The sequence below is a fragment of the Sinocyclocheilus rhinocerous genome, unplaced genomic scaffold, assembly GCF_001515625.1.
Source record: "Sinocyclocheilus rhinocerous isolate Xijiao unplaced genomic scaffold, SAMN03320098_v1.1 scaffold1386, whole genome shotgun sequence".
In the NCBI taxonomy this organism is placed as follows: domain Eukaryota; kingdom Metazoa; phylum Chordata; class Actinopteri; order Cypriniformes; family Cyprinidae; genus Sinocyclocheilus; species Sinocyclocheilus rhinocerous.
Window position 1 is genome coordinate 1137935 of NW_015660628.1, and position 27662 is coordinate 1165596.

At 34.9% G+C, this 27662-nt stretch overlaps 1 protein-coding gene across 1 annotated transcript in view; it reads left to right on the top strand.

The window, feature by feature from the left end:
• The first annotated feature begins 216 nt into the window (after window positions 1-216).
• LOC107725349 (voltage-dependent T-type calcium channel subunit alpha-1H-like) overlaps window positions 217-27662 on the top strand; it is an 81620-nt gene continuing 54174 nt past the window's right edge. The window contains exons 1-2 of the mRNA XM_016534586.1: window positions 217-283; window positions 2018-2328. Coding sequence (XP_016390072.1) covers window positions 2048-2328 — 281 coding nt within the window. The 5' untranslated portion in view covers window positions 217-283; window positions 2018-2047. The remainder of the gene's footprint in view (window positions 284-2017; window positions 2329-27662) is intronic.

Below are 27662 nucleotides of genomic sequence, written 5' to 3' on the forward strand. Positions count from 1 at the left end.
AGAGAGAGAGATCTCCTCTCGACACAGAGCGCGTCACGCGTTCAGTACAAACTTCAGGTTTCTGAGGCGATTGAGCCAAGACGCGCTGCGCTGACCCTCGCGCTTTTCACGGAGTATTATCACACAAGGAGTTTCCTAAACCAGATGTAACTGAGAGTTTTATGCATCATCCTTGTTTCTCGGATCCTTTCATGAAGAAGGGACGTGATGGGACTAAATTTATGTGGGGATTGGGAGCCGCAGTTGAGAGCATGAGCCAGAACGGGCTGTCATTTCACACACGGTAAGAAAACTACACTGTAAAAATGTTTACTTCAATTTACTGTAAGAAACTGGCAGAACTTTTCCTTATAAAAATGCAGTGAGGATGTTGCAAGCAGTAGGGAATGGCATTTTTGGTTGACTATAGCTATTTTACAGTATGAAAAAATTATGTGATTTACCAAAGTATTTAAGCTAATAAATCTGTTTGCTACTGGAAAATGTAATGATAATAACAAGGACGGGACAATGGAAGGCCAAATAATGACTTTGATGTGATAACAATGATAATCAAATAACATGGAAACTGGTATTATGTTACACAAAATAACGTCGGTGTAACACATGACACTAAAATATGCATTAAAAACATTAACAGAATAACATAAACTGAAACTCAAGTGGGCATCGCTGTTAAAACAAAAGAGGTTAAACGAGAATGAAATATAAACAAAGCAGGGAATTCTGGGAATTCCCTTGATTGTTCATACTTTTCAAACATGTAAAGCATATTTTCAGTATTATTTATAGGTAAATGTAGGTTATTTATTTCTTTTTACTTTATTAAACCTGCAAAATAATTAATTTTACAGTTTTTACAGTAAAATTCTCATATATGTCGGCCTAGCCTACACCTAGTGTTATGTAACTTACCAGTTAACAGGTTTTTACTGTAGCCTTTTCACACTATTTTACTGTACAATTGCATGTATTGTCTATAAAATTAATATTTTTTTATCATAAATGGTGTGGGTAATTTAATAGCATTTTTGCATTCTTTTTACATTGAAATTACTAAAAAGTTTTACTCTTTACTCTAGATTTGTTAAACTTGTAAGGCTAATGTTAGAAAAAGGGAAATAAAATAATGAAATTAGTTATAAAAATCTGCCAATGAAACAAGACATGATCATCTCAAAATACATTCTCTGAAATCAGGTCTTAATATACTGTATATTTCAACTTCTTAAATAATAATTTTTTTTCATTTTTATTCAATGAAGGAGTATTTTTTTATCGACAGTTTTACACTCCAGCAGAGATTCCCGATATAGAAAGTTTAATTATTAACGAATATATTTCCAAGCATGTTTGCTTATTTATAGAAGCCCTGCCCATTTCATTATCTGTCATTGATAGACCTTATTTCAAAAACAGTTCATGAAATATAACCAAGCAACTCAGGATTTGTTTATTGTTTCATTTGCTGTACTGCGCTACAACAGTCCAATTTGTGCAATTTGTATTCCTTACACAGCAGTTGGCCTTAATTCCAAAGTTTATTTTTCTAAGTTTCTACGATTTACAGTTTGGTCTTTAGATTACATTATAAGGCATGAAAAGTAATAATAATAATTCTGACAAAAAAATAGGGTTGCCAGCACTTTCTGCATGGACATCTAAAAACCCTACTGCTGGGAATAGACGTCAGTTTTGGCTCCACTCTAGTGATGGCCTTAATGCTAATGAACAGAGAGCGTGATTGATGTTCCTCTGACTTACCTTTTGATTAAAGGAACTTTCTATCTCTTACTAAGCTATGTTTTATATATATTGAGGTATTTACACAATCAGCTGTGACTAACCCTTCTGTGGAACACAAAGTCAAGTGGGTTTGAAAGAACATGAGGGCGAGTAAATTATTTTTTAGATGGACTAACCCTATTCCTATGCAGAGAAAGCTGAATGCATAATGTGCTTAAGTAAATATTCTTAGGATGGAGGACTGGTATATGAGTGACATTCCCATCAGCAGGGTCGCATTGCTGCCCACCATTCTATCATCATGACCACCGGTGAGGACACAGAACCATCCCTGTGGCCGGATCGGGCCCAAACCAGCTTGACTGCACCGGCTCCGGCTGATGGCACATGCCTCGAGGAGGCAGAGGACCTGCCCGGTGGCCTTACTGGAAGTGGCGGAGCATCTTGGGAGTCCACTGGCAGCGTGGCAGAGGTGAAGGAGAATGTGCAGCTTCCATATCCGTCCCTTGCACCAGTGGTGTTCTTCTGGCTCCACCAGAGCACACGACCCCGCAGCTGGTGCCTTGCACTTGTGTGCAGCCCATATCCTTTATATGTGTGTGCTCTCACTTATTTTCAGTTTAGGATGGTATATTGGTTTGAAAGAAGTTGCATTTGCAGTATTAGCACTTACAATGAAAATAGTGCAAAACTTTATCATCAGTATATAGTCAAAAAGAATGAAAATAACAATAATAAATAACAAATAAAGTAAAATAAAAAATTCTGCTAAGTTTTTTGTTAGTTTATGAATTAAACTGATCAAATAAAATAGTTAGAAAAAGACACATAAATCATATTTATTAACTAAATATTAAATACTATATTATCGTCAATATATAGTCAAAGACTGTGCAAATGGAGTATATAATAAACAAGTGAACTAAAAATACTGCAAAGTTTATACATTTTCTTTGCTTATTTATTAATGAAACTGGTAAAATAATAATATAAAAAAGCACAACGCGAAAGTAATTTTCAGTTTAAAATAGCTAGTAATAAATTTTTTTAGCTAAAATAGCCTGAGAATAATCACATTCATTATATATCAACTATATATTATATGCAATATATTAATTGTCAAAATAGTCTATAATAGAATATACATTAACTATTGAATAAAGGAATATAAAATACTGTAAAGTTTATGTATTTTTGTTTATTAAATTGATAAATAAAATAGCAATTACTGCACCTTGTTGCAACAAAAGTAATTTTCACTTTCAGATTAGCTATAAAAAGTCATGAGGACCATCACGTTCTCTGTATATTAACTAAATATTATATACTCTATATTAGTCACCATCAATATATAGTCAAAAAAAATTGCAAATAGAGTAATATAAAAATACTGCAAAGTGTAAACATTTTTTTAGTTTATTAATGAATTAAATCTAAAATTAAATAATTATACCTTTATACAACAACAAAAGGCATTTCAGCTTCATGTTAGGTACAAACAGCCCCTTAAAGCTATAATCATATTGTTTGTTTTTACAGTATACAGTAATTAAACGCTGGCAATTAGACATGCTGTGCTGTTAGCACACCTCTCCCTCTCAGTCTTTATCTGGGTGGAGAACTGCTTTTGTTTCTGTCTCACTCATTCATTGTTGTCCCTCTCACTTGGTGATGTTCGCCGTGGCCGTGAGCCAGCCTCGCGCTGATGAATAATTGCTGCATGCAGCATGGTTTGTCCGTATTGTTCACCTGCTTCTCCCCTCTGTGCAATGAAAAAATCATCAAAATGTTCATGTATTGCATTTTCTTAAGTTCTTAAGGGGCTTTGAGAGGCAAGGCAGCCTGTATGCGAAGAAAAAAATTACGAGAGAATTCTCCATGTTGCGTCATAAATTCCATCCAGGGAGCTTTTCTTGTGCATAAAGTTATGACACCAAAACATTATATTCATAACTCAAGTCTGTGCATATCTCACAAGGATTACCCTAGAAATTTCCATAGTAGTGTCACTCTGTCCCTTTAGTGACATTATTTGACTCACAGCAGAGAAACAAAGCAATTTGGCCACGTCACGTAACCGCATGGTCTTCCCCGTGAGGGGAGTATTTGCTTCTCATGTCTCCTTTCATGCCCTTTGATGTTAACCATGAGACGTGAGAGTATGATTGTGTGTGATTTCATGCACTTCCCAGGTTGTGAAGCATTTGTCGATTTATTTTCTGAAGGGAACATCTTAAAAGGACACAGTGCTGAGGATGTGTGTGCGGTTGAAAATATTAAAGAGATAGTACACACAAAAATGAAAATTCTGTCATCATTTACTCACCCTCAAACTCTTTCAGACCGGTTGAATATTTTTTCTTCTGCTGAACACAAAAGAATATATTTTGAAGAATGTGTGTAACCAAACATTTGATGGTCCCCGTTGACTTCCATAGTATTTTCCCCCATACTATGGAAATCAATGTAGTCCATCAACTGTTACCTAAATCATCTTCTTTTATGTTCAACAAGAAACTCATACAAGTTTGTAACAACTAGAGGGTAAATAAATGATGAAAAGGAATTTTACTTTTGGGTGAACTCTCATTGTGTATTTGTAGAATGCACAGATATTTACATTTTCTGAATGAATGTAATGGTTGTCAGGTTCTGAATCAGGTTGGGATGATGGTTGACTTTTTCGCTCTTGCACTATTCACTGAATGAATGATTCATAGTTTGATATATGAGGAAGAGTGAAATCTCAACTACTTGATATATGATATGTCCATTCAGCAGACTGAAAAACATTACCCCCATTTTAAACATGGGAATTTATTTGTGTTTTTACTCGGATCTTAACAGATTTGGCAGATGTTTGCTGTTGTCTGTCAGTAAATAAAATCAAAAGTCTGATGCATAGAACAGTAATAGCACACCATTACTCAACAAGCCATTCTTTTTTGAAAAGATAGTTCATCCAAAAATAACAGAATGTCATCTGGGCTTGAAATGAAATGAGGATGAGTAAATGAAAATTCAAACTATCGCTGTAACATTTTTAGTATTTAATAAGTGTAAGCAAGAAGGTGCAAAACATATTCAGCGGACTTGGTTTCGGAAGTATTTTAATGATTTTTTAAAAAGTCTTTGTTAAAGAGTTATAAGCCATAAACCACCTAACCAACCTGCTACTAGGTGAATCACAACATTACAAATGATGATTTGAAGCAAAAGTGTAGGCTAGGGCTGTCAAAATGGCTTAAAAACTAAATTCGAATTTTGTACTTAAATATTATCAATATTCAAATTTAAAATGCATCATTTCAGTTTGGGTGAAGAAAAGCTTTTGGCTTCTCTCCTGAGGCCACAAGAGGGCGCATCGAGCAAAATATTACTAATGCACGTTTATTCAAAGCATAAGATAACATGACTATCTGTGAAAAAAGTGCATAATGTTTAAAATAATGTTTATAAACCAATTATAATTAAGTTGCTTAAACAACTATAAACAAAACAGCATCATGTATGTATGCATAATTTAATACAAAGGGCCGAAAGCCAATCACACAGAGTACATTTTTTATTTAAAAACACGAGTTGCAATGGGATGGGGAAAAAGCCCGCCATGAAGTCTCGAGATATGTTTTTACAAAGTTGAACTTGCATTAATTTTACATGGCTTTCTAAACATGCGGCTCTTTTGTGCGAGATGCGAGTGCAACGGTGATAGATGTCCCTCTAGAAAATGCGCAAACTATGCGTTCTGTGTGAACAGCTTGGTTTACGTAAAAAAGATCTTTTCCGCATTGATGTTCTCTTTTCCCGCAATATTTGTCATTAACAATGCAGCAGCGCTGCATCTAGTGGCTTTAACTGGATAGGCTAACAAAAACATTAAAATGCAACGACACTTACATCGTCATCGCATCTCGTGCGCCACTGAGGCTGCCTCCTTAACACACACCTAAAATTCGAATGCAACGTTTTTGCATTCGAATTTTAGGTGTGTGTTTTTTATTTTAAATTTGACGAATATTCGAAATTCGAATTTTTTTTGACAGCCCTAGTTTAGGCTATTTGAAAATTGGACAAAGGTACAGTCATGATTGAAAGAACTATAATCCTATGAAACATTGCGAAAGACATAATCAAATTAAAAACGATAAAGAAATATAAAACTAAAGATTTAAAGATGTTGATTATATATAGAAACAATATATTTTGTTTATTGCAAAATATGCATATATATACACAAATATTTAAGTAGTTTGAGAGCATTGGGAAACTACGCCATTTGCAGTGCTTCATCAGAGATGGCAGGTGCTAAAATGTTCTTGTTGTCGCAATTCTCAGATTGGTGGTGATTTTTTGCTGAATCATGGGTAATGTAGTTTTTCACCAGGAATTCTGTTGTTAAACATGAATTATTTCAAAAACAAGATGAAGTAATGTAGACATATGGCTTCAACAAAATCGATTAAAAACCTCATAGCTCACAGTAGGTCTGTCTTTAATGGTTTGTAAGTTCGTTAAAAATCAATTCCCCTATGGAGAAAATGAGTCCGATTTTTGCTTCTGGAACCCGACTGTTACACTCTATAGAATTAGTGATGTATGTCGTTAAAAAGTACCACTAATTATTGCAGACCACTGTCCTTAACAAAGAAAAACCTCATCTCTGTTCAGCACATTTGTTTCTCAGCCCGCAATAAATATCACAGTAAACATTCATAAACTGAGAAATCAAACATTTACTATAGGATATTGAATTAAACGCACACATACAGTATGCAGGTATGATGCATGCATGCTCAAGATAACCAGCATATCAGAGCATGCATATGTGATATTGTGAGCTTCTAGTGTTATATTTGACAGGTTTTAATTGTTTTATCCCATATGTGGTTGGTTATATGTGTTAATTGAAACCTGGATTCCTGTGTGCATATGTGTGTTTTATTCCTTAATTGCAAGGGCAATCCCACGGGAAGCCCGAATACACTTAATCAGAAATAACAAGCCAGAGCTCGCCAATACCTGTGTGTATGTGTGTGATTGTATGTCCATGAGGATAACAGAGACATTGAGAAAGTGAGGGAATGTCAGATGATGACATTATGTTCTAGGGAGATATGACAGCATTTATATCTCAAGTGTACATGCGTAAATATATATATATATATACACGCACACAGACACAGTCCCCAAGGAAACTCTTAATTACACTGGTGCAAAAACTTCACTGATTGGTTGATCTCCATGGCTACTGTCACTAATGAATCTCCGGGGTTACAGGTGCTTGTCAGCGCTGTCAGGGTAACGGTACTAGTTTCCAAGACAACAGGAGTCACTAATGTAAGCTCAGAGTTCATCCGCCTTAGACCGAGAGAGAAGGGAGAGGAAGTGATGAAGTCGGAAAGGAACACTGACAAAGAATGTGAAAAACCTGATTGTTCAAGACAATTATTAACATTTGGAGCATTTCTATTTGTAGATTTTATATAATTTTTTAGTATTTGTATATAATGTGTTGTTTGTTCTAAATATACAAATGGAATAAAAGGGAATTTCAGCAATTAATTGTCACGATTATGTTCAGTTTAGTTCCGTTCCTGTCATGTCTGTTATGAGCTCTTATTACTTACCATGGTTTCTGACTAGTTAATCCTTGTCCAGCTGTTCCTGTTTAGTTCCCTCATTTACCATGTGTGTATTTATACTCCTTATTCGAGTCTCTTCATTGTCGGTGATTAGCTTATATTATGTGTGGTACCAAATCAGTATTCTCAGTAAAGTCTGTTTGGAAGTATGCATCTTCGTTTGCTGTCCTCATTCCTTGACAACCCTTGACATTAATATTGAATGTCTACTGCATTAAAATAATTAATGGCTTCGATTATGTTTTTACTTCTTCCTGTTGCTAGCGTTACAGTATATGCTCATGCTATTTGCCCACCTTTTGAACTCGGCTCCGTGAAGTAAAAGAGATCGGCCAACTAAGGATACCTGTGAAAATATAGATAATAAATGTTTTAAATAGTAATTTTATTACTTATTTAGCATGAAATCTGATCCGTAAAATACGTTATGACGTGACAAAATACAGACAACTCTCATTAAACAGAAGAGCAAATAGGAATGACAAAGACAAAAACATTTGCGATTTTTTTTCTCATTAATAAAAGCAAACAAAAGACATTATTATTATGTGAAGTTTATTGGAATTTAAAGGTGTTATAAGATTGAACATGTTCTGTAATATTGTTAATGATAAATAACAGGAGCCTTTGCTTATTAAATCCTAAAAATGATTTAAATATATTTTCCAATGGCTATAATAAGTCAAATAAAAAATGTTAGGTTTGAAACCCTTCCACAGATTAAAGGGATAGTGCACCCAAAAAAAAAAAAAAATCTGTCATTAATTACTCACCCTCATGTTGTTCCAAACCCATAAGACATTCGTTCATCTTCGGAACACAAATTAGCATATTTTTGATGAAATTCGAGAGCTCTCTGACCCTTTGCAGGGAGTTTGATTGACAGGCGATCCGACCAGTCATAACGCCGAATCTGCCATTTTTGTCTGACAAACAAACAGACCGGATAGTAGATTAACGTTGGCGGACTTGAACTTGAAAAATGGTGTATTGACATCTTTCTTCAGTTGAAACAAGATACCTTCTAATGTTCATTCATGTTTATTTCATGCTATAACTAGTAAAGAGGAAGAGATGATCGGTTCACGTGCCGCTTGAATTGAGGCACTACAGTGATCTGTCACGACACATTAAAGAGCCACAAAACGGTATTTATTGTTTGAATTTAAAAAATGACCAAATTTGAAAGCTGAGACTTTGTTTCATACCAGAAGTAACCTGTTCTGTCTTGCGATGTATTTTTCACTGCGTGAGAACATGATGTGTAGTGTGAGAGCGGCATGGCTTGTTGGACATAGCAACAGTAATGAAGGGGGGGCGGGTCTTTGCGAGCGTCAATTGGGTAAAATTTTTTTCTTTTTTTCCATTTGACCCCAATGGCACATATTCGTTCTTATTGTATTCATAAACATTCTTAATTTTGATGAATTTCATTTATTCCTTACATTTTCTTTAATTTTTTTGGTAAATTGTCACTACTTTGTCTTAAGAAGGTCTTTAAAAGTGTTAAATTTACCTTTTCTTTTATATTTTATAGATTATTTAAGTTGGAGTGAAGGTGAACCCTACACAAATAAAGATGTCTTCAAAGAGAGAATAGAGAATTGAATGCGATATGTCATATGACACATGATGCACCAGTAAATCCAAACGCCTGGAATCTTTTTTGATTATTTCAAGTAGCCTAATTTCTGTCCAGTGTCCAGTGAGCCACAGGGAAAATCACTCTTGTCCACTGTGTCTCTTGACAGACAGATTTGTGTTGTTCGGTGATGTAACGCCCTTGTCAGCTAGCATCAGTCCAGCCTGAACACACCCAGACTGGAGACGGGGTCTTGTTTTATGAACGTGTGTGTATCTTTCTGCGATATTTATGCTTACGATCTGACAGTCGCTGCAGCCTGTGTACTTTCTGAGATATAAATTGCTGAATGCATGCAGACTACATCACAGGAAAAATCAGGATGTACTCGTGCACTTCACAACACACACACAGTTTAACTTCTTTTGTCAGCAGGAAGGGGATGGTTGCTACGGTAACGTCACCATGGGTATGCCCTGTTTGAGTATTGTGTCAGTACCTTGCCACACTCACACACGAGCGCAAACACTGACCCAGCAAGAGCCACGGACAGTGAGGCTGAATATGAAGCCCTAGGCGACATTAGCTGTGCGCTGCCACTCTCTCTCCTTAATAAATAAATACATAAAACAAGCTCTTGTTAATATGTAACAAAAAGGCTTTCTACTGTGACGCTGGTGTGTAATTTGCACTTTTAACTCACTTGGACACCCTTCGTAACACTTGAAAAAGAATAATTTAACTTATTTGTGTACAATTTACATTAATCATGCAGAATGATCTACTGACAGGATATTATCATGACAGTGTTGTGTTATTTGGGTCTTAAAGAATTCATTACCTTGTTCGCTTTCAGAGTTTGTGGTCGCAATGACAGATTGACTGATATACAGTCTCACCCAGGTCAGTTAATTAGGCGATTTTTCAAGTCTGTGGCTTAGTAAATGGCATGCACATGTAAAATAGTGTTTTAATTTCAGCAATTTGATGTACATCTCATTTAATTGCATGAAATATATTTTGGTAATTTATTGACCAGACATCAGTGCAGACATCAAAAATTTGTGGGGTAATTGGATCACTTGCTAGGGCAAACATCACTACTATTATTGCACATATCTTTTGGTTTTTGTTCCAAACCCCTAGCCCTAAGTAGCTTAATATGGATGTAATGGTAAATTTTCTGTTTATTAGGATTTTTATTTTGCATAAATGCTTGCCCTGATAGCAAGCAAGTCTCTGTTAAACTTCACAGACTTCACTTAGGGAGCATCAGCGTGCACATGCGTAGCAAACAGTGCAATAACTCTGACTAAAATATGCATTTTGCTGAAATATTTTGCATCCAAATGTCTTCAAATCTCTTCCCTAATTCACAACAGCACCATAAACTGAAGTACAAAGAGTGTTGCAGTCATAGACAGAGCCATAGTTTGTTCAGTAAACCACTTTTTAATAAAAAAGAAGCAATTTTATGTTTTGTTTTTCCCCTGCTGTACTGAAAACGTACCAGACCGTGACTTCAAAACCAAATTGTCATTTTTGTGTATCGTCACACCCCTGCATATAACTTGTTCCGCACAAGCGCTCCCTACCGTTTTCTCCAAAATAAAAGCTTGATGGTTTAACATTTGAACATGAACAAATTAAGATTTAAATATTATTATTATAATTTTATAGTTGCACTGTAAAATAATACTACTGCTACTACTAATAATATTAATTAGAGGAGAATTTTATTCAAATTCATATGATTATTATTATAGTCGGATTTATATTTAATCACAATTTTGGCTAAATCATCTAGCTCTACAAACAAGCACAGCAAACCTGAGCTTTGAAAAAAAAAAAAATTTGTCCAATTAGTCCAGTACAACCATAGTATGGATGACCTATTGACCTCAAATTATGCTGCTTTTTGAGAATTTTCACTTGGTAGGCAATAAAACAGTGCAAAAATTCTCATAGAAAAAACAAACAAACAAACCAAAAAACATCTGGTGTAGGATTTATAATTAAACAATTTCCACTCAGAAAATAATAATTGCAAAAAAACTTCCAAGTAAAAGATTAGAACAAATCAGACCTATTCATTGATCCATAATTCAGCATTATAAAATGTAAAAAAAAATTAAAATTCACAGGATAAGGAGAGTCATAGGGGTTTGGAACTGCAGAGTGTTACAGTTTTTTTTTTTTCAACTGCTTACACACATTTTCAAAACTTTGCCTCTTTTTTCAAAACTTTACACACAAATCCAAGAATTGCACACACAAAATGCCTCACATCTCTTGCAAAATGAAGCACTGCATTCAAAATATCACAAACACATCTCAAAAGCAAACATTTGCAAACACCTTTGCAATAATATTAATTCCTGTTAGATTTTTGTGTGTTACATAGAGAACTGGGTGTTGTGTTTAGCAAAAAGTGTTTTTGTTTTATGAAATGGAAAACTGAGTCAAAGGTCGAGAATTAGTGTATGGTTTTGCAGATTTGGTGTGTTGTTCTGGTGTTTGAGTGTCAGATTTCAGAAATTGTGTGACAAGTAAAGATTTTGTGTGTAAGCGGTTGAAAAAAAAATAGTAATTTCTGGTGAACTGTCCCTTTAAAGGTAGGGGCCAACTTGGATATGTACACAGAAAACAGGTGAAAACCGTGTTTTTCTACTAAAAGCTGGAGAAATCCCAAGCGAGCGGCCCATAATCACTAACTCATGTACCAAGTGTGTAGCCCCCAAGGGCCCGTCTCTGTTGGTGATTCTAGTGAGAGTGCTGACAGATTCCTGTGAGGTGAGACCGGTGTATCTCTGTGTGTGTGTGTGTGTGTGCGGATGGGTGGATGGACATAAGAGTTAGTCAGGAGGAAGCAGGGGGTTTGCGCTATATTACAGCAATATCTGTGGTCTCTCTTCGGGATCAACCCTTCCTTGGAAAGCACCTGGTTGCCAGGCAACAAATGAGCTAAAACTCCACTCCATCCCCAAAGCCTCTGCCACGTTTGATTGACTGACTCAGCGTTTTGGGGGAGGGGCTTATAGTGTTTAGAATGCAAAACAGTTTGATGTAATTTTATTTTAAATGTTCTCCCTCTAACATTTGATTTTGATTGCCAATTCATAATCCAAACAAGGATGGTTTGTCAGTGGCCGAATCTGTGAGGCTGGTGAGGGCAAGTTAGCCTTCATTTCCCTGCGTTCTGCCCCTATCACCTTGCGTTTCATCAATCACCTCTAAAGAACTGCAACACCTCCGTTCGCTCTGTCCATGTGTTCTCCATGCCTTTCTGTTCTTCTTTGTCTCTAGGGCTCATCCTGAAGCAGCATCACAAGCCATCGTGGGCTTAATGGTTTATAGAGAGGTTTTAATCTAATAGCTGATGTGTTAGTCCAATCGGGATAGCTGCGGTTTAATGGAATGATGTCAGATAATTACAGACTTCAGCTAATTCGCCATTACGCCTGAAATATTAGTTTTATGGTAAATTAGAGTAAATTGAATGCGTAATTGTTTTTGTCCGCGTGTGTGCTGATGAGTTTGAGTTGTAATGTGTGTGTGTGTGTGTGTGTGTGTGTGTTTTTATTACATTTAATTGATGCTACAAAAGCGTTATGGTGGAAAAACTGTAGCTCGTTGAAAACCAAATGGAAAGAGTTTTTAATGTCTCAAATGCAGCATCTTACAGTAAATCCTTTTCATTGGAGAAAGATGTATTTAGTAAGGTTAAGTCAACTGAATAAAAGCTTTTAATTGTACAGTAAGTACATGATACTGATATATTAATCAAATTCAATGGCATATAATAAGGATGCCTGTACACACACACATATAAATACATATATATAATTAGGATAATAAAAGATATTAAATTGTTTTAGTGGACTTTGATCCAAGTTTGAATTGCTCTGATGGTTGGAAAAGCCCTTGTTTATTTTAGTGTACACAATCCGCCAGATATCTTTCTGCGTCTATTCATCGCTCTATTTCCTCCCCCCACTCTTTCACTCTCTATTTCTCTCCTTCTTTTCGCTCTTTCTCTCTGCCTTGTTCAGATCGATCACTCTCCAGTTTCTCGACCTGTCACGGATCAATAACTCCACACTCCTCTGCTTTGCTTTGTCTGACCACATTAGAAGACCGCTGCTGACTCTCCAGTGCCCATTTGAGGCTTTGCGCTCTGTCATTTTGGTTAATTGCGATTTACTGTCAATTTATCATAATTTCACAGGTTGGACTTTTGTTTTAGTTGCCTGCTTTTCCTTCCTTTTCAAGCATTTGATCACAGATTATAGTTTGCTATTGTGCAACTGTAATGTCAAAGATAAAATGTCTTTCAAGCTCTGACCATTAATTCTCTTTTATCTGATATACATGTTGAAATTATGTTTTCTTTAATATCCATATTTTAAAAAAAAAACAATAACTCAAGGTATTGATTTATTGTAATGATTGCACCATTAACATTCACAAAAAGAAGTTTGTTAAAAACAAATTAGACATACAAATTATTATTATCGGCACATATTAAAAAAATTGTAAATTATTATTTTATCAGATGTGCTTGCTTGTTCTATTTTTGCATTTGGATTACTGTAATGCTCACTTTTTGTGTGTGTGTGTGTGTGTGTGTGTGTGTGTGGCTCAAAAATATACATCGTTGCAAAGCAGCTTCAAAGAAGATGAAATTTTCTTAATTACAATCAGGAGTAGTTTATCAGTGGTGACTATGCCAATGCGACTTATTATTATAGTTAATATAGATAATATTTCATAATTTCATAATGTTTAATTACATATTTTTATTAGCAGTGTTCAATGCAATCTTTAGTCATTTATTTTTTATCAAATCTTAAAATGAATAGCTATTTCTCATATAATAGAGAACAATGGTGTGATGCCTAAATTCATATAATTTAAATACATTTTATTTATTTATTTTAATTTATTTGTTAACAAAATAGTACAGAATTGTTTTCATATTGTCCATTCCTCAGTTATTTGTCATTGGCTGAAACATCTTCTTTACATGTGCTGTGTTACATAAAGAAAATTAAAAATAAGAAAAAAATTTGAAAAATAAGAAAAAGAGTGCGGATCTTTCTGTTTTTTCCCCTAGTAAAAAAAGCAATATATATAAAATATATATTAATATAGTTCAAATCTAATTTCATTTCTAAATATTAAGCCTAAAATGTGTTTTAATGTTAATATCAATGAGGACTGTATGATCTTTGAATAATAAATGCAAAATATGTAAAGTGTACCTGAAGTATACTTGCAATAGTTCCACTTAAGCACAATCAAATATACTTCAGTATATCTTTAGTTGGACTTCAGCACTACTTTTATCATAATTTCACAGGTTGGACTTTTGTTTTAGTTGCCTGCTTTTCCTTCCTTTTCAAGCATTTGATCACAGATTATAGTTTGTTATTGTGCAACTGTAATGTCAAAGATAAAATGTCTTTCAAGCTCTGACCATTAATTCTCTTTTATCTGATATACATGTTGAAATTATGTTTTCTTTAATATCCATATTTTTTAAAAAAAACAATAACTCAAGGTATTGATTTATTGTAATGATTGCACCATTAACATTCACAAAAAGAAGTTTGTTAAAAACAAATTAGACATACAAATTATTATTATCGGCACATATTAAAAAAATTGTAAATTATTATTTTATCAGATGTGCTTGCTTGTTCTATTTTTGCATTTGGATTACTGTAATGCTCACTTTTTGTGTGTGTGTGTGTGTGTGTGTGTGTGTGTGGCTCAAAAATATACATCGTTGCAAAGCAGCTTCAAAGAAGATGAAATTTTCTTAATTACAATCAGGAGTAGTTTATCAGTGGTGACTATGCCAATGCGACTTATTATTATAGATAATATAGATAATATTTCATAATTTCATAATGTTTAATTACATATTTTTATTAGCAGTGTTCAATGCAATCTTTAGTCATTTATTTTTTATCAAATCTTAAAATGAATAGCTATTTCTCATATAATAGAGAACAATGGTGTGATGCCTAAATTCATATAATTTAAATACATTTTATTTATTTATTTTAATTTATTTGTTAACAAAATAGTACAGAATTGTTTTCATATTGTCCATTCCTCAGTTATTTGTCATTGGCTGAAACATCTTCTTTACATGTGCTGTGTTACATAAAGAAAATTAAAAATAAGAAAAAAAATTGAAAAATAAGAAAAAGAGTGCGGATCTTTCTGTTTTTTTCCCCTAGTAAAAAAAGCAATATATATAAAATATATATTAATATAGTTCAAATCTAATTTCATTTCTAAATATTAAGCCTAAAATGTGTTTTAATGTTAATATCAATGAGGACTGTATGATCTTTGAATAATAAATGCAAAATATGTAAAGTGTACCTGAAGTATACTTGCAATAGTTCCACTTAAGCACAATCAAATATACTTCAGTATATCATATACTTCAGTATAGTTGGACTTCAGCACTACTTCCACACAATTAAAGTGCATTAAGTACAAAATTAGTTGTTCCAATTCAGCAGTACACCAGTTTAGTAAACTAACAGTACAATTGCAGGGTATTTTTATTAAGTACATAAATATGTAAATGTATTTGTAGTATACTTATCATGAAAGAAATGTATTTCAAATACATTTTAGTATATTTAGTATATTTTGGTTTCAGTTTTAGTTAGCTACAATAACCCTATTTGACATCAGCCAGAATTTATTGGTGCATCCCTATAAACTTTTCTGGTTGTCTAATGTTACTGGAACAAGTTTGTAGTTAATGTGGTGAACTGCATCTTTGGTTAATCTGTGATGGTCCCTTTCTGAACAGGTTTTGTGGATGGTATTTTATCCAAATCCTTACAAATTCAAAATATTTTACAACAGATGTGTAAATCGGGGCCATGTCTGGTGTCGGCTAAAACGCTTTCAAGTGACCCATTTGCAATGTGGGGAAAAGCTTTTATGATAAAATGAGACCAAGAGCAAAGCATTATACATGGCACAAATTTACTGCCCACACCTCAAAGGACACTGTACCGGCCTACAGTGGCTGCATGCTGTGGGCTTCCTTTCATTAGGAGGGACTGGGGCATCTTGTTCAATGAAAAGAAATATTGGATTTTGCAAAACACAGAGAACCTGTTTCATGCTGCTAAAAACTGAAGTTTGGAACAAGGTTTGTTTTTCGGCAGGACACTGATCCCAAACACAAAGCCAAATTAAAGTTGGAACGCTTTAAGAAGGGGAACGTTCTACAAAGTCCCAGTCAAAGCCTGATCTCTGTCCAAATGAGAATCTGTGACACTGAATTTGCAAATTGCATAATCTTCATCCTATTAACCTGAACAACCTGGGGCCAAGCTGTTTGGAAGAACAAGCCAAAATCACACCTTAACAGCATGTGAAGTTCTTACAGGCACTGAAAAAATTTACTTTGAAACCATTTTCATCCAAAGCTTGCTAATTTTCATCCAGAAATTGCTAGTAAATTTTACAAATTATATATATATATAATTATATATATACAAGTTTTAAAGTGTTTAAAGTTGACGTTTTAATGCTTTGAAATAGTTAAGTTAAAAAACGGGTCCTAAAGGGTCTTTTACAAAGCACAGTATGTACTAATATAACAGTCCAATCGCACATCTTAAACCCACTCCCACTGAGCTGAGTTTTGCAGTGCACACTATGAGCAGAGGGTGTCAGCTATAATGACCCTCGTCTCTGTGCTTCTTAGCCATCTGATCATTTGATCATATTCACAGCTCATTAGACCGGCGATCTGTCAGACCCCGTCCAATTAAAATGTTCTTTACTGCACCGCAAATTATGTCAACAGATCACACCATGAATTTCGGAATTTTTCCAAACAGTGAAGGGAGAATTAAATCTTTTTGATAAGCAGGAGATGTTTATTTGTCAGCTCAAGTAGTGAAGCTTTGCATAAACCTTCAGTTTGTTACATTTGTGTTTTTAAAAGGGTCATGTCATCAGTGTTTTGTCATGTTTTTTCTTATAAAGCTTTTTGCATCAAAGACAGTTCGTGATTCGTTTAATATGACCACTTTCATCTCTGATCTTTTTGTAAACTTTGTTTGTCATGAATGGCTAACCTTTCTGCATGCAAAATGTGATGTGGGTTTTCCGTCAATGTGAACTGCTTCTACTGTGTAAATACTTTTACATATATACAACTTTAGAGATTAACAAATCTATATGAATTCTCTGTCCTCTTTCTAAATGCTGTTCAATTGGAATTGACTGAACTGTGAGATTTATTGTTTGAATAAGTGTAATTATTCCATGAATTTAATATATATATATATGTCCATACTGAATTTTGATCACAGATATGTGACTTGATTGGACATATCAGTGTCTATTCAAACATTAAAATGGTGATGTGGATGAAATATATACCATATAACCTTTTTTTTTTTAATGAAAGAATACTGTTCAAAAGTTTGGGGTTAGTACTTTTTTACTTTACGTTGCTTAGAAATGTAGGCCCTACTTTTATTTGCAAGGATGCATTAAATTGATGAAAAGTGACAATAAGGACTTTTACATTCTTATGAAAATTATATTTCAAACAAATGCTGTTCTTTTAAACGTTCTATTCATCAAATATTCCTGAAATAAAATAAAATAAAACAAAATAAAATAAAAAGCAGCACAACTGTTTTTAACAATGATAATATAAAAAAGTTTCTTATTAGAAGGATTTCTGAAGGATCATGTGACAGTGATGGCTTCTGAAAATTCAGCTTTGACATCACAGAAATAAAATACATTTAAAAATATATACCAGTTATTTTAGATTGTAAAAATATTTCACATTATTACTGTTTTTACTACAAATAAATGTAGCCTCAGAGACGTCTTTCAAAAATATTACTGACACCAAACTTTTGAATGGCAGTGTATGTTTATGTAATCTCACTAAGAAATATCACCCACCCAAAAAAACAGAAATTATATTATCATATTAGCTAAAAGAAACCATTAATGATCCTAAATACAGGATTTATTTCTCTCTTTGGATTTTAGGGTGAAATGTGACCCAGACAGGTTCTTAACAGGTTTCATGAGATTCACCCATGTGTGCTAGAAGTACACCTTACGTAAAAATACCTATGAATACTAATGAGATGAGCAGGAAAGCTAGAGCACGTTTACATTGAGCTCTGTTATATCAAACGATCAAGGAAAATCATGATTTGACCCCTTTGAACAGAGAAAGTGTGTGTGTATGGTGAGGTGTTTTAGTATAACTATGTGCATCTATATGCAAAGTGCCAAGTTTCTGCTAAAAGCGTAATAGCACATGGATGGACGGATAGATTGTGTGCTGGAAAAGCCCTGCTATGTGGCCAAAGTTACGAAATTTAATTTTACTGATGAAAGCAGTGTTTGAATAAAAAGATGAGGATGATGGACGTACAAGAGTGGAGTGAGGGAGGAAAGGAGTTTCCATAGCGATGTCCTTGCGGAGGGTTCCAAGTTTGAATGAATGGCAGCCGTTCAGTCATTCATCAGTCATTCTACTCTTTATGAAGAGAGGCACTCTGTCTTATTAAATACAAACAGTCTCCTTCCTTACCTCCTCCCTGTCTGGCTTACACTCACTCACCTGCAGTCACGCTCTCCATATGCTAGCATACATCATCGTTAGTCATACTGGGGGGGTTACGGCACATCCTGAGGTTCAGTGTCAGGGTGAAAGGACGGTAACTGCTGATGATGCTGAAATTATGAGTCAGAGAATGTCCTGTGAGTGTGTGTCTGCCCAGAGGAAAAGTTCAGTGCTCAGAGGTTGCTTAGGAGACTTCAAGTTGAAGTGAATGATTTTAAATGTTAAAATAACTTCTATCCCACTTAAATGTGCAGAAACAACTAAGTCAGTCGTTTGGAGTGTGGATTTCCACGTTCTGTCCATTCCTGCCTCAACCAATGGCATGAGTTTGGGGCGGGGCTACCTGTATATCTGAGCAGTGGCAGACGGGAGAGAGTGTAAAGTAAAACTAAAATTATTACAAAATGTTATCATTAATTTCCATGAAGCTGAAATAAAATGAAATAAAAATTCTAGATGAAAAATGTAAACTTAAAGTGCTTAAAAATTAGAAATGCTGCCTTGCCTTGAAATAAAATAAGTTTAAGTACTAAAATTACTAAAAATAAATTTAATATTTAAAAAAACAAATACAAAGTAGAGGTCTGCACAGGCTTTAAAGTGAAGCCCGAACCTGGCCTGTACCCGAGATCGTCTGACCCGACCCGAGCGGCACAGTTAAATTTAGAGGCCCAACCCACCCGAACCCGAAATCTTTTTTTTTCCTCACAACGAATAGCCAATTTTAAAAAATGCTGTATTTCGCGATTGTATGCAACGGTCAGTAAGCAAATACATGTAAAGAAACAGAATCATTAAGGCTCGGTCAGTTCACAAGGCAATAGAAAAAACACTTACCAGTTATGAAAGTTTATGAACATCAGGTGCAGCGGTCACATAAATTCTGCCGAGTTTTTGAATGGTTGTATACGACAAGACGATAATTCTTCCATCGTGCAAATTATGGTCATTTTCGTCAGTTAAGGCTCGTTAGCATTCGGCCTGCTTTAAATCAGACACAGAGATGCAGTGCGGTAACATTTATTTGAATTAATTAGGCTAATTATATCATTTATTTGAATTAGCACGCGCGAGTTGCGTGTGTGAACCTGCGTCTGCGCGTCTCTCTCTACAAGCAATGAGGCTTAGTTCCTTCAAAAACAGCGATTTTACCCCCTCATTGCAGAGAAATATAACGTTGCGAGTCAGTAGCCTGTCGAAGCTATTTTACTAATAAAAGTTACCGTGCTGTGTTGTCGTGTGCAATAATGTGTGTGCGTGCGTCTATGAAAGCAGCGTAGCCTGCATAAAGTTTTAGTTTAACTATAAACCCGAGCCCGACCCAAACCCGAAGCTATTCATTAAAAATTAACCCAAACCCGACCCGAAACCCAAAATTATTTCGGGACCCGTCGGGCTCGGGTCGGGTAGCAGACCTCTAATACAAAGGCACGTAAAAGTACTAAAATGTTAAAAATTAAAAACTGAAAAAAATAAAATAAAAGATGATTCACAATTTAACAAAATAGTATATAAATAATGTAGAAATGACATGTTTGGGAAATCTGTTTGGAAACAGCCATTATTTTTCCAGTTATGTTCAAACTTTATCGGAATATTAAATTATGCTTTATCAATTTTGTCTAAGATTTTTCAAAAATGACACAAATGAAGCAGATGTTGAAATACATTGTGACCGTAGGCAAGTGTTGCTGAACCAAAACTATGAATATTAATTGGTACCCTGACAGATTGCCAAGCACTGTAAGTTGACATAATAAATATTCATGAGTTAAGCCATCAGTGTGTCTTGACATCACAAACAATTCAAATCTTTAAAAAAAAAATAATTATTTTTCTGGTACTAAAATAAAGAGCAATAAAAGTAATGTGGCTTGCATCTGGTAAATTGATTTCTGATGTATTTGATGAGAAATATTTGACTTCAAATATCTGATATCTTAGCCGTGTTGAAATGTGTACTGAAATTCCAGAGGAAACACTTAAGAGATTACTGTTTTTTTTCTCACAAGAAACTTACTCTTTTGAAAGTGTAAGTTTCCCATTGAACTCTTGTATAAAAAAATAAAATAAAAAAAAGTTAATTGGGACTTGTTATCTGACAATTCAAAGTTTTTTATTGCAATTCTGATTTTATTTCTCACATTTCTGATAAAAAGTTAATATAAACTCAAAATTGTGAGACAAACTTGCAATAAACATGCAATTCTAAAAAAGGTTCGAACTGTGACAGTTTCGAAAAATAAAATATGAGTTGTGAGATAAATTCGCAATTATCTTTTTTATTTTTTATTCTGTGGTGTGAACTAAAAAAATATATTGTGAGATGTAAACTCAGAATTGAGAGAAAAAGTCAGAATCGCAAGATATCAATTCAGAAAGAAGTCAGAATTCTAAGATTATATCTCTCAATTCTGAAGTTTCCTTTTTTTAGTTGGAATTGTGAAATGAAAATGACAAAATTACCTTTTTTTTATTCTGTGGCTGAAACAGGCTTCCATAGAAACAAGTGAGATATTAAATTGATTTTTATTTCCTATGGGTATTTGTGTGTGTGTTGGGGACATAATTCACATTACACTGACCATGCTACGTAAGTATTGAGTTATATTAATGAACAACATGTACTGTAATTTTGTTGTGGAACACCCATAATTATACATTGACATTATTACTGCTACCCTAATTAATTATAATCATGTTTGTTAACTGCCTTTAATCCTTCATTCTAATGCTTCCTTTAAAGGCTCGTTCTGGTTGCTGCATACCAACTGTTAAACAAATGTTGTATACAGTTGCTGCTATTATAAATATTATTACACCATTTATGCTACTATTACAATATTATCTTTAATGTAATCAATTGCAGACAGTCCAAATGTGGCAAGTAACAGGTCATTCTGATGTTGATGTTAAGTTAGACAGTTGCTGCGAGTGACATTCATCATTCTGCCTGTCAAATATCTCCAGACTAAAGCTCTTGTCACGCTCCTGCATGAATATTTCCTAGGGGATATTCAGTTTTGGAGATGTTCTGTGCCCGTGGTGTACCAGACTTTTGATCGACTTTCACTTTCCTCTTTGAATCTGTGTTGCATTTATTTGCACACTCGGCCAGCAGTTGGACTCACTCAGGTTATGTGCGGACGTGAAGAGCAATGTCATCTTTGGAATTCACAGTCCTTGAGCATTGGCCCTTACTCTGTCTTTACTAATGTCACCCACAAATCCCATCTAAGCCCACAGTACACCGTTGAAGGGAAATTAGCCGAAGCCCTCCTGCATTTTAATGTTCAAATAAGGTACTGATGGATTAGCAAGCAACATTCTGTCAGAACAGTCTGTAACTGTTTTGTGTATAAAATGGGAGCTTCAGCTCTGCGATTTATACAGCCCTCATGAAAGTGACAAAGATGGATTCATAAAAGACAAACCGAATTTAGAAGGCTTCTTTTTCTTTGCCTATAGTGGTTTCTCATGGACAATCCTTTATATCAATGCATCTGTGAGAAAAGCCCACCAGATTTGATCAATAGTTTCTTTATACAATAACTTGTGACATAAAGAGCAATACAGAGGAAAGAACAAATACAAATGAGTTCAACTTCTTCTTTAAGACAACACTGAGATGGAGAGCAATTACATACAGTTCTTGAATACTAGCAGCAGTAAAACACCAATCACTTTTACTCCTTTTCACGCAAATTATGATTACAAGAGCAGATGATCAGTCTCTTCATAAACAGACTCACTTCCACGATTCTTTGCACAATACTGCTATCACCTCGAAGTATTTTTACCTGTTACCAAAATGAATTTTTGTAAACTAATACATTTTAACATTTGCATCACATATCCATATCTGTATGCATGGCTTTTCCAATGTTGTAAACTTGCTCGGTAGCTCACCTGGTATAGCATTGCCTTTTGGATGCAGAGCTTTCAAGCACAAGTCAAGCACATAGTGCTTAAGCAAATACTTGTTTAACAAACTTTTTTGCGATCATTTTTTAACACCATCGGTCAGGTTTAGGGTAAGGTTTAGTTTAGATGGTATGTTATTTTCTAATGTGATAAAGCATTAACCTTTTAGCACTACTCATTGGGGATTTGATTTTCAGAACTGACTTGATATGAACTAATGTAATAAAATGTTGGCACAGTCATGTTTATATGTTTCAGAGAAAACGTCTAGGTTACTTGTGTAACCCTCGTTCCCTGAAGGAGGGAACGGAGACGTTACGTCAGTCGAAAGGACGGATGCTTTTCATAATACAAAAATTGAGTATTTATTTTTGATTAGTTTTATTATTTCAGGAGCTTGACACTGAGTTCCTGTAGGTTCTTAAATGTCTTAATGTCTTAAATTCAGTTTTATCAAGTTGATCAAGTTCATAAGAAGTCTTAAATATCTTCAATTGTATAAAAGAAGACTTAATTGTGATTGTAAGAGGTCATACATTTGGAGACCTCTTTAGGGACCCCCAAATTTAAGACCTCTTACAATGATAATTAAGACTTTTGTTACACAATTTAAGAGAAAAGCCCAATGTGACTGTTAAACTTCAAAAGGCTAACATTTCATTAAATAAATGTGAGTTTTCATGTTTCAAAGTACTAAAGCGGGACTTTTGCTGGCTCGCAGTTTCAGAGCAGTTCACAATCAGTGAATAATGCACATTTATTCAAGGGATTCTCTGTGATATACTGTTATGAATAATGATATGATGTTTATATTGTCATCTTGTAGATGGTTGAAAGAATGCATATTTTATCTCCATATTTTTGAATGAGCAGCTGACGGTAGTAAAGACATACATCATTTATTTTGAGATTATATAGGTTACATTTGGACATATTCATTTTATGTGTGCAGGTCTTAAAAATGTCTTAAGGTCTTATATTTGATATTTTATGATATATTTAATATGACTTATATTACAAGCCTTTTGAAGTCATATAATAGCTACAGTAGAAACTGAGCAAAATTTAACTCATTACTCATTGAAAATTGCTCAGCTGAGGCTTACTAGCATTTGCATCCAGATACAAAAATGTCATGCCAACGTCACTAATGCCAAAACAGCACTGGGCTTTCGTTTTTCTCACACACACTAAATTTCAGTGTGTTTTCATACTTTTTGGAGCTTGGCAGACGTGGTCAGTGGACCCCTGAAAAAAACAACATATGGGTTTGGAACAACATGAGGGGGAATAAATGATGACAGAATTTTCATTTTTGGCTGAAAAATCCTAGTAATCCCACATTTCAGAGGAGATCTGAACAATGTCTCACACTGTGCTCAGATTTGCCAGGATACCAAAATCTACTATCAACATCTGTATGAACTCAAATATTTCTCTTTGAATTACTCAGAATATGATCTAATTTATACTATCCACATTCATTTATAGCTACATACATAGCTGTATATTCTCTTACTGTACTGTACGTGAGAGAAACACATGAGACAAAGCTGATCCTTAAACGAAACACAACTGAGATCTTTATCATGAACATTCTATCAGATGCTTTCCAGTGATTTGCATTGGAGAAATAGTGTGTGCGCATGTTGTTGTCAGCATGTCTCTCTGCTTCAGTCTCCTGCTTTAATAAACCTCCCGGAGTTCATATCTAATTGTGAGTGTGTGTGGATGACAGAAAGAGCAGCTTGTCTCTAATACTGTGTGACATTTACTCAACACAATTTAATTAACTCTCCAATATCAGCCAGATTTCTCTCCCTTTTCATCTCGCACACACACACACACACACACATTTGGTGTGCACATACAAAATATGTTAATTTGAACTGAGACTTGTTTGCACCATGGAAGTTTTAAAAGCCTTTAGAATGCCTCTTCCTCTGTGTTTTGGGTGCAGTGCACTTTTAGTCACATGATCACAAGCCTCCTGCATGTTTGCTGACCTACACAGCACTCAGTTACCTGCTCCTAAACGTCTGGAAAAATTGTCAATTTAGCATGTTGGTCACGTGACCCTCTCATATCTGAAAGGAAAGTTCTTGATCAGAATGAGCTACAGTTTGTGCCAGATTTAATGATGGTAGTCAAAGCATTGGCTGGCTTGTGAGACTAACAGCCTCTCTAATGGTCTAATGAGAGCGAGAGGGCACACTGTCTTGTCCAATAAGGACAGCAGAGAGTACCAACATTTCAGGTGAGCTGCTGCTATGCAAGAATAATTTCTAGTACTGCAGAAAAACAGCACAGAATTTAATGTGTACTGGCTCACTTTGAACACTGGGTTCTTCAGATCACTTTATTGATTTCCTGGTTCTTTACTGCACCAATGCATATGTTTTTCTAAGTAAAGTAATCATCAAACTGCAAAACCCTTTTCTTTTTTTTTTTTTTAGAATGTTTATTTTATAAGATATGTATCGATATATAAATTATATTTCGTTTGTTTCCAGCGTTATTTTAGTATAATATACTATACTATAATATTTTGTTATTACCTTTTATTTTACATTTTCAGTTTTCATTTTCATTTGTTTTAAATCTTATGTGCTTTTGTCATTTTTATTAGGTTTAATTTTCAAGCTTTCATTTATTTTACTTCAGTTTTAGTACTTCAGCTTAAATATTTAATTTCAGTTCGTTGCCAAGTTCAGCTTTATTTCAATTAACAATAACGATTTTGAAGAGATTTAATTTTAGTACCAACATTGCCAACACTCAGCTCCTTCTGCTACTGTTCTACAGAGTCTCTAACGGGACATTGTGATGGAAAAATATGAGATAAGAGGAAAATTTGTAATTCAATTTCAGTTGCGTTCTCTCGTATTGTGTTCTCCTGAGAAACTTTGCATTGTCTCACAAAATATGTGTGTTCTCTCGAAAAAAGTATTACATTTCTAGAGAAACTTTGCATTCTTATGCAAAATGATTGCGCTTTTGAAAAAGTATTGTGTTCCTCTGAAAAGCTTTGCATTCTCTCGCTAAAGTATCGCGCTCTCTTGTGAAACATTTGCGTTCCCTCGCAAAAGGATTGCATTCACCCAAGAAACTTTGCATTCTCTCACAAAAGTATTGTGTTCTCCTGCGAATCATATAGGTTCTCTCGCAAAAGTATTGCATTCCCTTGAGAAACATTGCTTTTCTCACAAAAGTATTGCTCCCCCAAAATCTTTGCATTCTCTCGAAAAAATATTGCATTATCTTACGAAACATTTGCGATCTCTTGAGAAGTTTTGTGTTTGCTTAAAAAGCACTGAAAAGTAGCTTTTCCTCCCACCTGATATTATTTCCATCACAAAAGTTTTGCAAGTGATTGAGACATTTTTTTTTCTATTATCATGTCCCTTTAGGGGCTCCATATTATTCAGATATAGAGGTAGCCAGAATCGTTAAATTTCCCTAGTAATGGTTGTACAGTCCCATTTTGCTTCATGACCTGATGACAGCAAAATACTCTCTTCCACTTCTCTCTCTCTCTCTCTCTCATGCAGTCTGTCTGAATTATTTACTCACTGTTATTGAGAGGATTTTTACTTACACTAGAACAACTCTGAGGAAACAGAGCACATACATGTTCAGACATTGCATGAATGTGTGTTTCTCTGAATAAATGCAGCCGTTTTAGACCTATTTAGGTTGTTCTTTTAATTTACTCTCATTATTTAAGGACCAGTTTAAAAAATGAGCACCCTCATCATTTCCTCACTCATAAGAAAGTACATTCATATCCTTCTCAGTTTCAACAATCTCTCTTTACCTTCTATTTTCAGTTGTTATACTCTCTAATGTGCTTTTGATATGATTACAAAATGTGTGTGTGATTGTGTGTGTGGGTGTGATCGCTATCCGCTTGCCCAGTCCCATCCATCAGCCCTCTCTAGCCTGACCCCTGAGTGCCAGAGCAAGTTTGAGGGGCGTTCCTTTGTCCCCCTGTCCTCTGATGAAGGGTGCATACATGTGTGTGACGTCCGAAACCTTTGGGTCCGCATTAGGAGTGTTACTGCAATGCAGCGTGATGTATGAGAGCACAAAGTGTATGTGATATCTTGCTTTTCTGGGATTGCAAGCGAGTTTGCATCAACAAAACACTGAAGTGTGGTTAAATCCCCCTCTATGAATCGTGACTTACTGCAGCGAGGAAAGTAGTGCCATAGTAAGCACTTTTATAAACTATTGTAAGGCACACACACATTTGAAATGGCTTCACTGCGTCAGTTTGACTTGGGTTTTTATTTGGAGGACTTAGAGGATATTTTGACAACCTCAACTCAATTTTAAAAGCAGAGGAGAATATTGTTTTGAGTTTATGGCATATCCTGTTTGTATACAGAGTCACATCTGGCAAGAGTCTATGTTGTCGAGGCATGTTACGCTAATAAAGGCATGTTATCAGTAATATAATAAAAAGTGGATTTGGATTTACTGAAGGAAATGGTGGTGTTGGCAAGGCAGCCTATGAATATTGAAGATTCGGGTACAGGTTTAGGTAAATTAAGTGCAGAATGCCGCTTTGCCACTGTCAGGACACTCAGCACACAGCATGTGTTCTGTCAGCCGTGGAAAAGACTCAACACACAATGCGACAGTGCCTTTTTGCTGCATATATAGGTGGCTATTAATGGTTAAATGTGCTTTTTTACTGTACTAAAGTATAAAATATATTTGCAGATATTTTAATATACGTTCACGTATTTGTTTCTCTGGAAAAACAACGCTACAGCCAGCTATTCAACTTTGAAATGTGCGTTCCGTGTCAGAATGTCTGTTTTTGTTTTGGTCTGTGTGATTCCGCCCACTGCCAATTTACCAAGTAGTATTTTGACACCCCAGGTTGCCAGTTGTTGAAACTCACAGCGTATTGCAACCATGGAAGCCAGTAATCGAACTGGGTCGGAGATCGCAGCATCCAACTAAAAAGCTCTGTGACCAGAGTAATATTAAAACACGACTTACAACTTACTGTGTAAGGCTAATTGCCTTCCATTGTCAATAGCGCCCGTACCTGTTGCATGTCCTCAATCTGGCAACCCACATGAGCGTTGACTCTGGGGTGGGT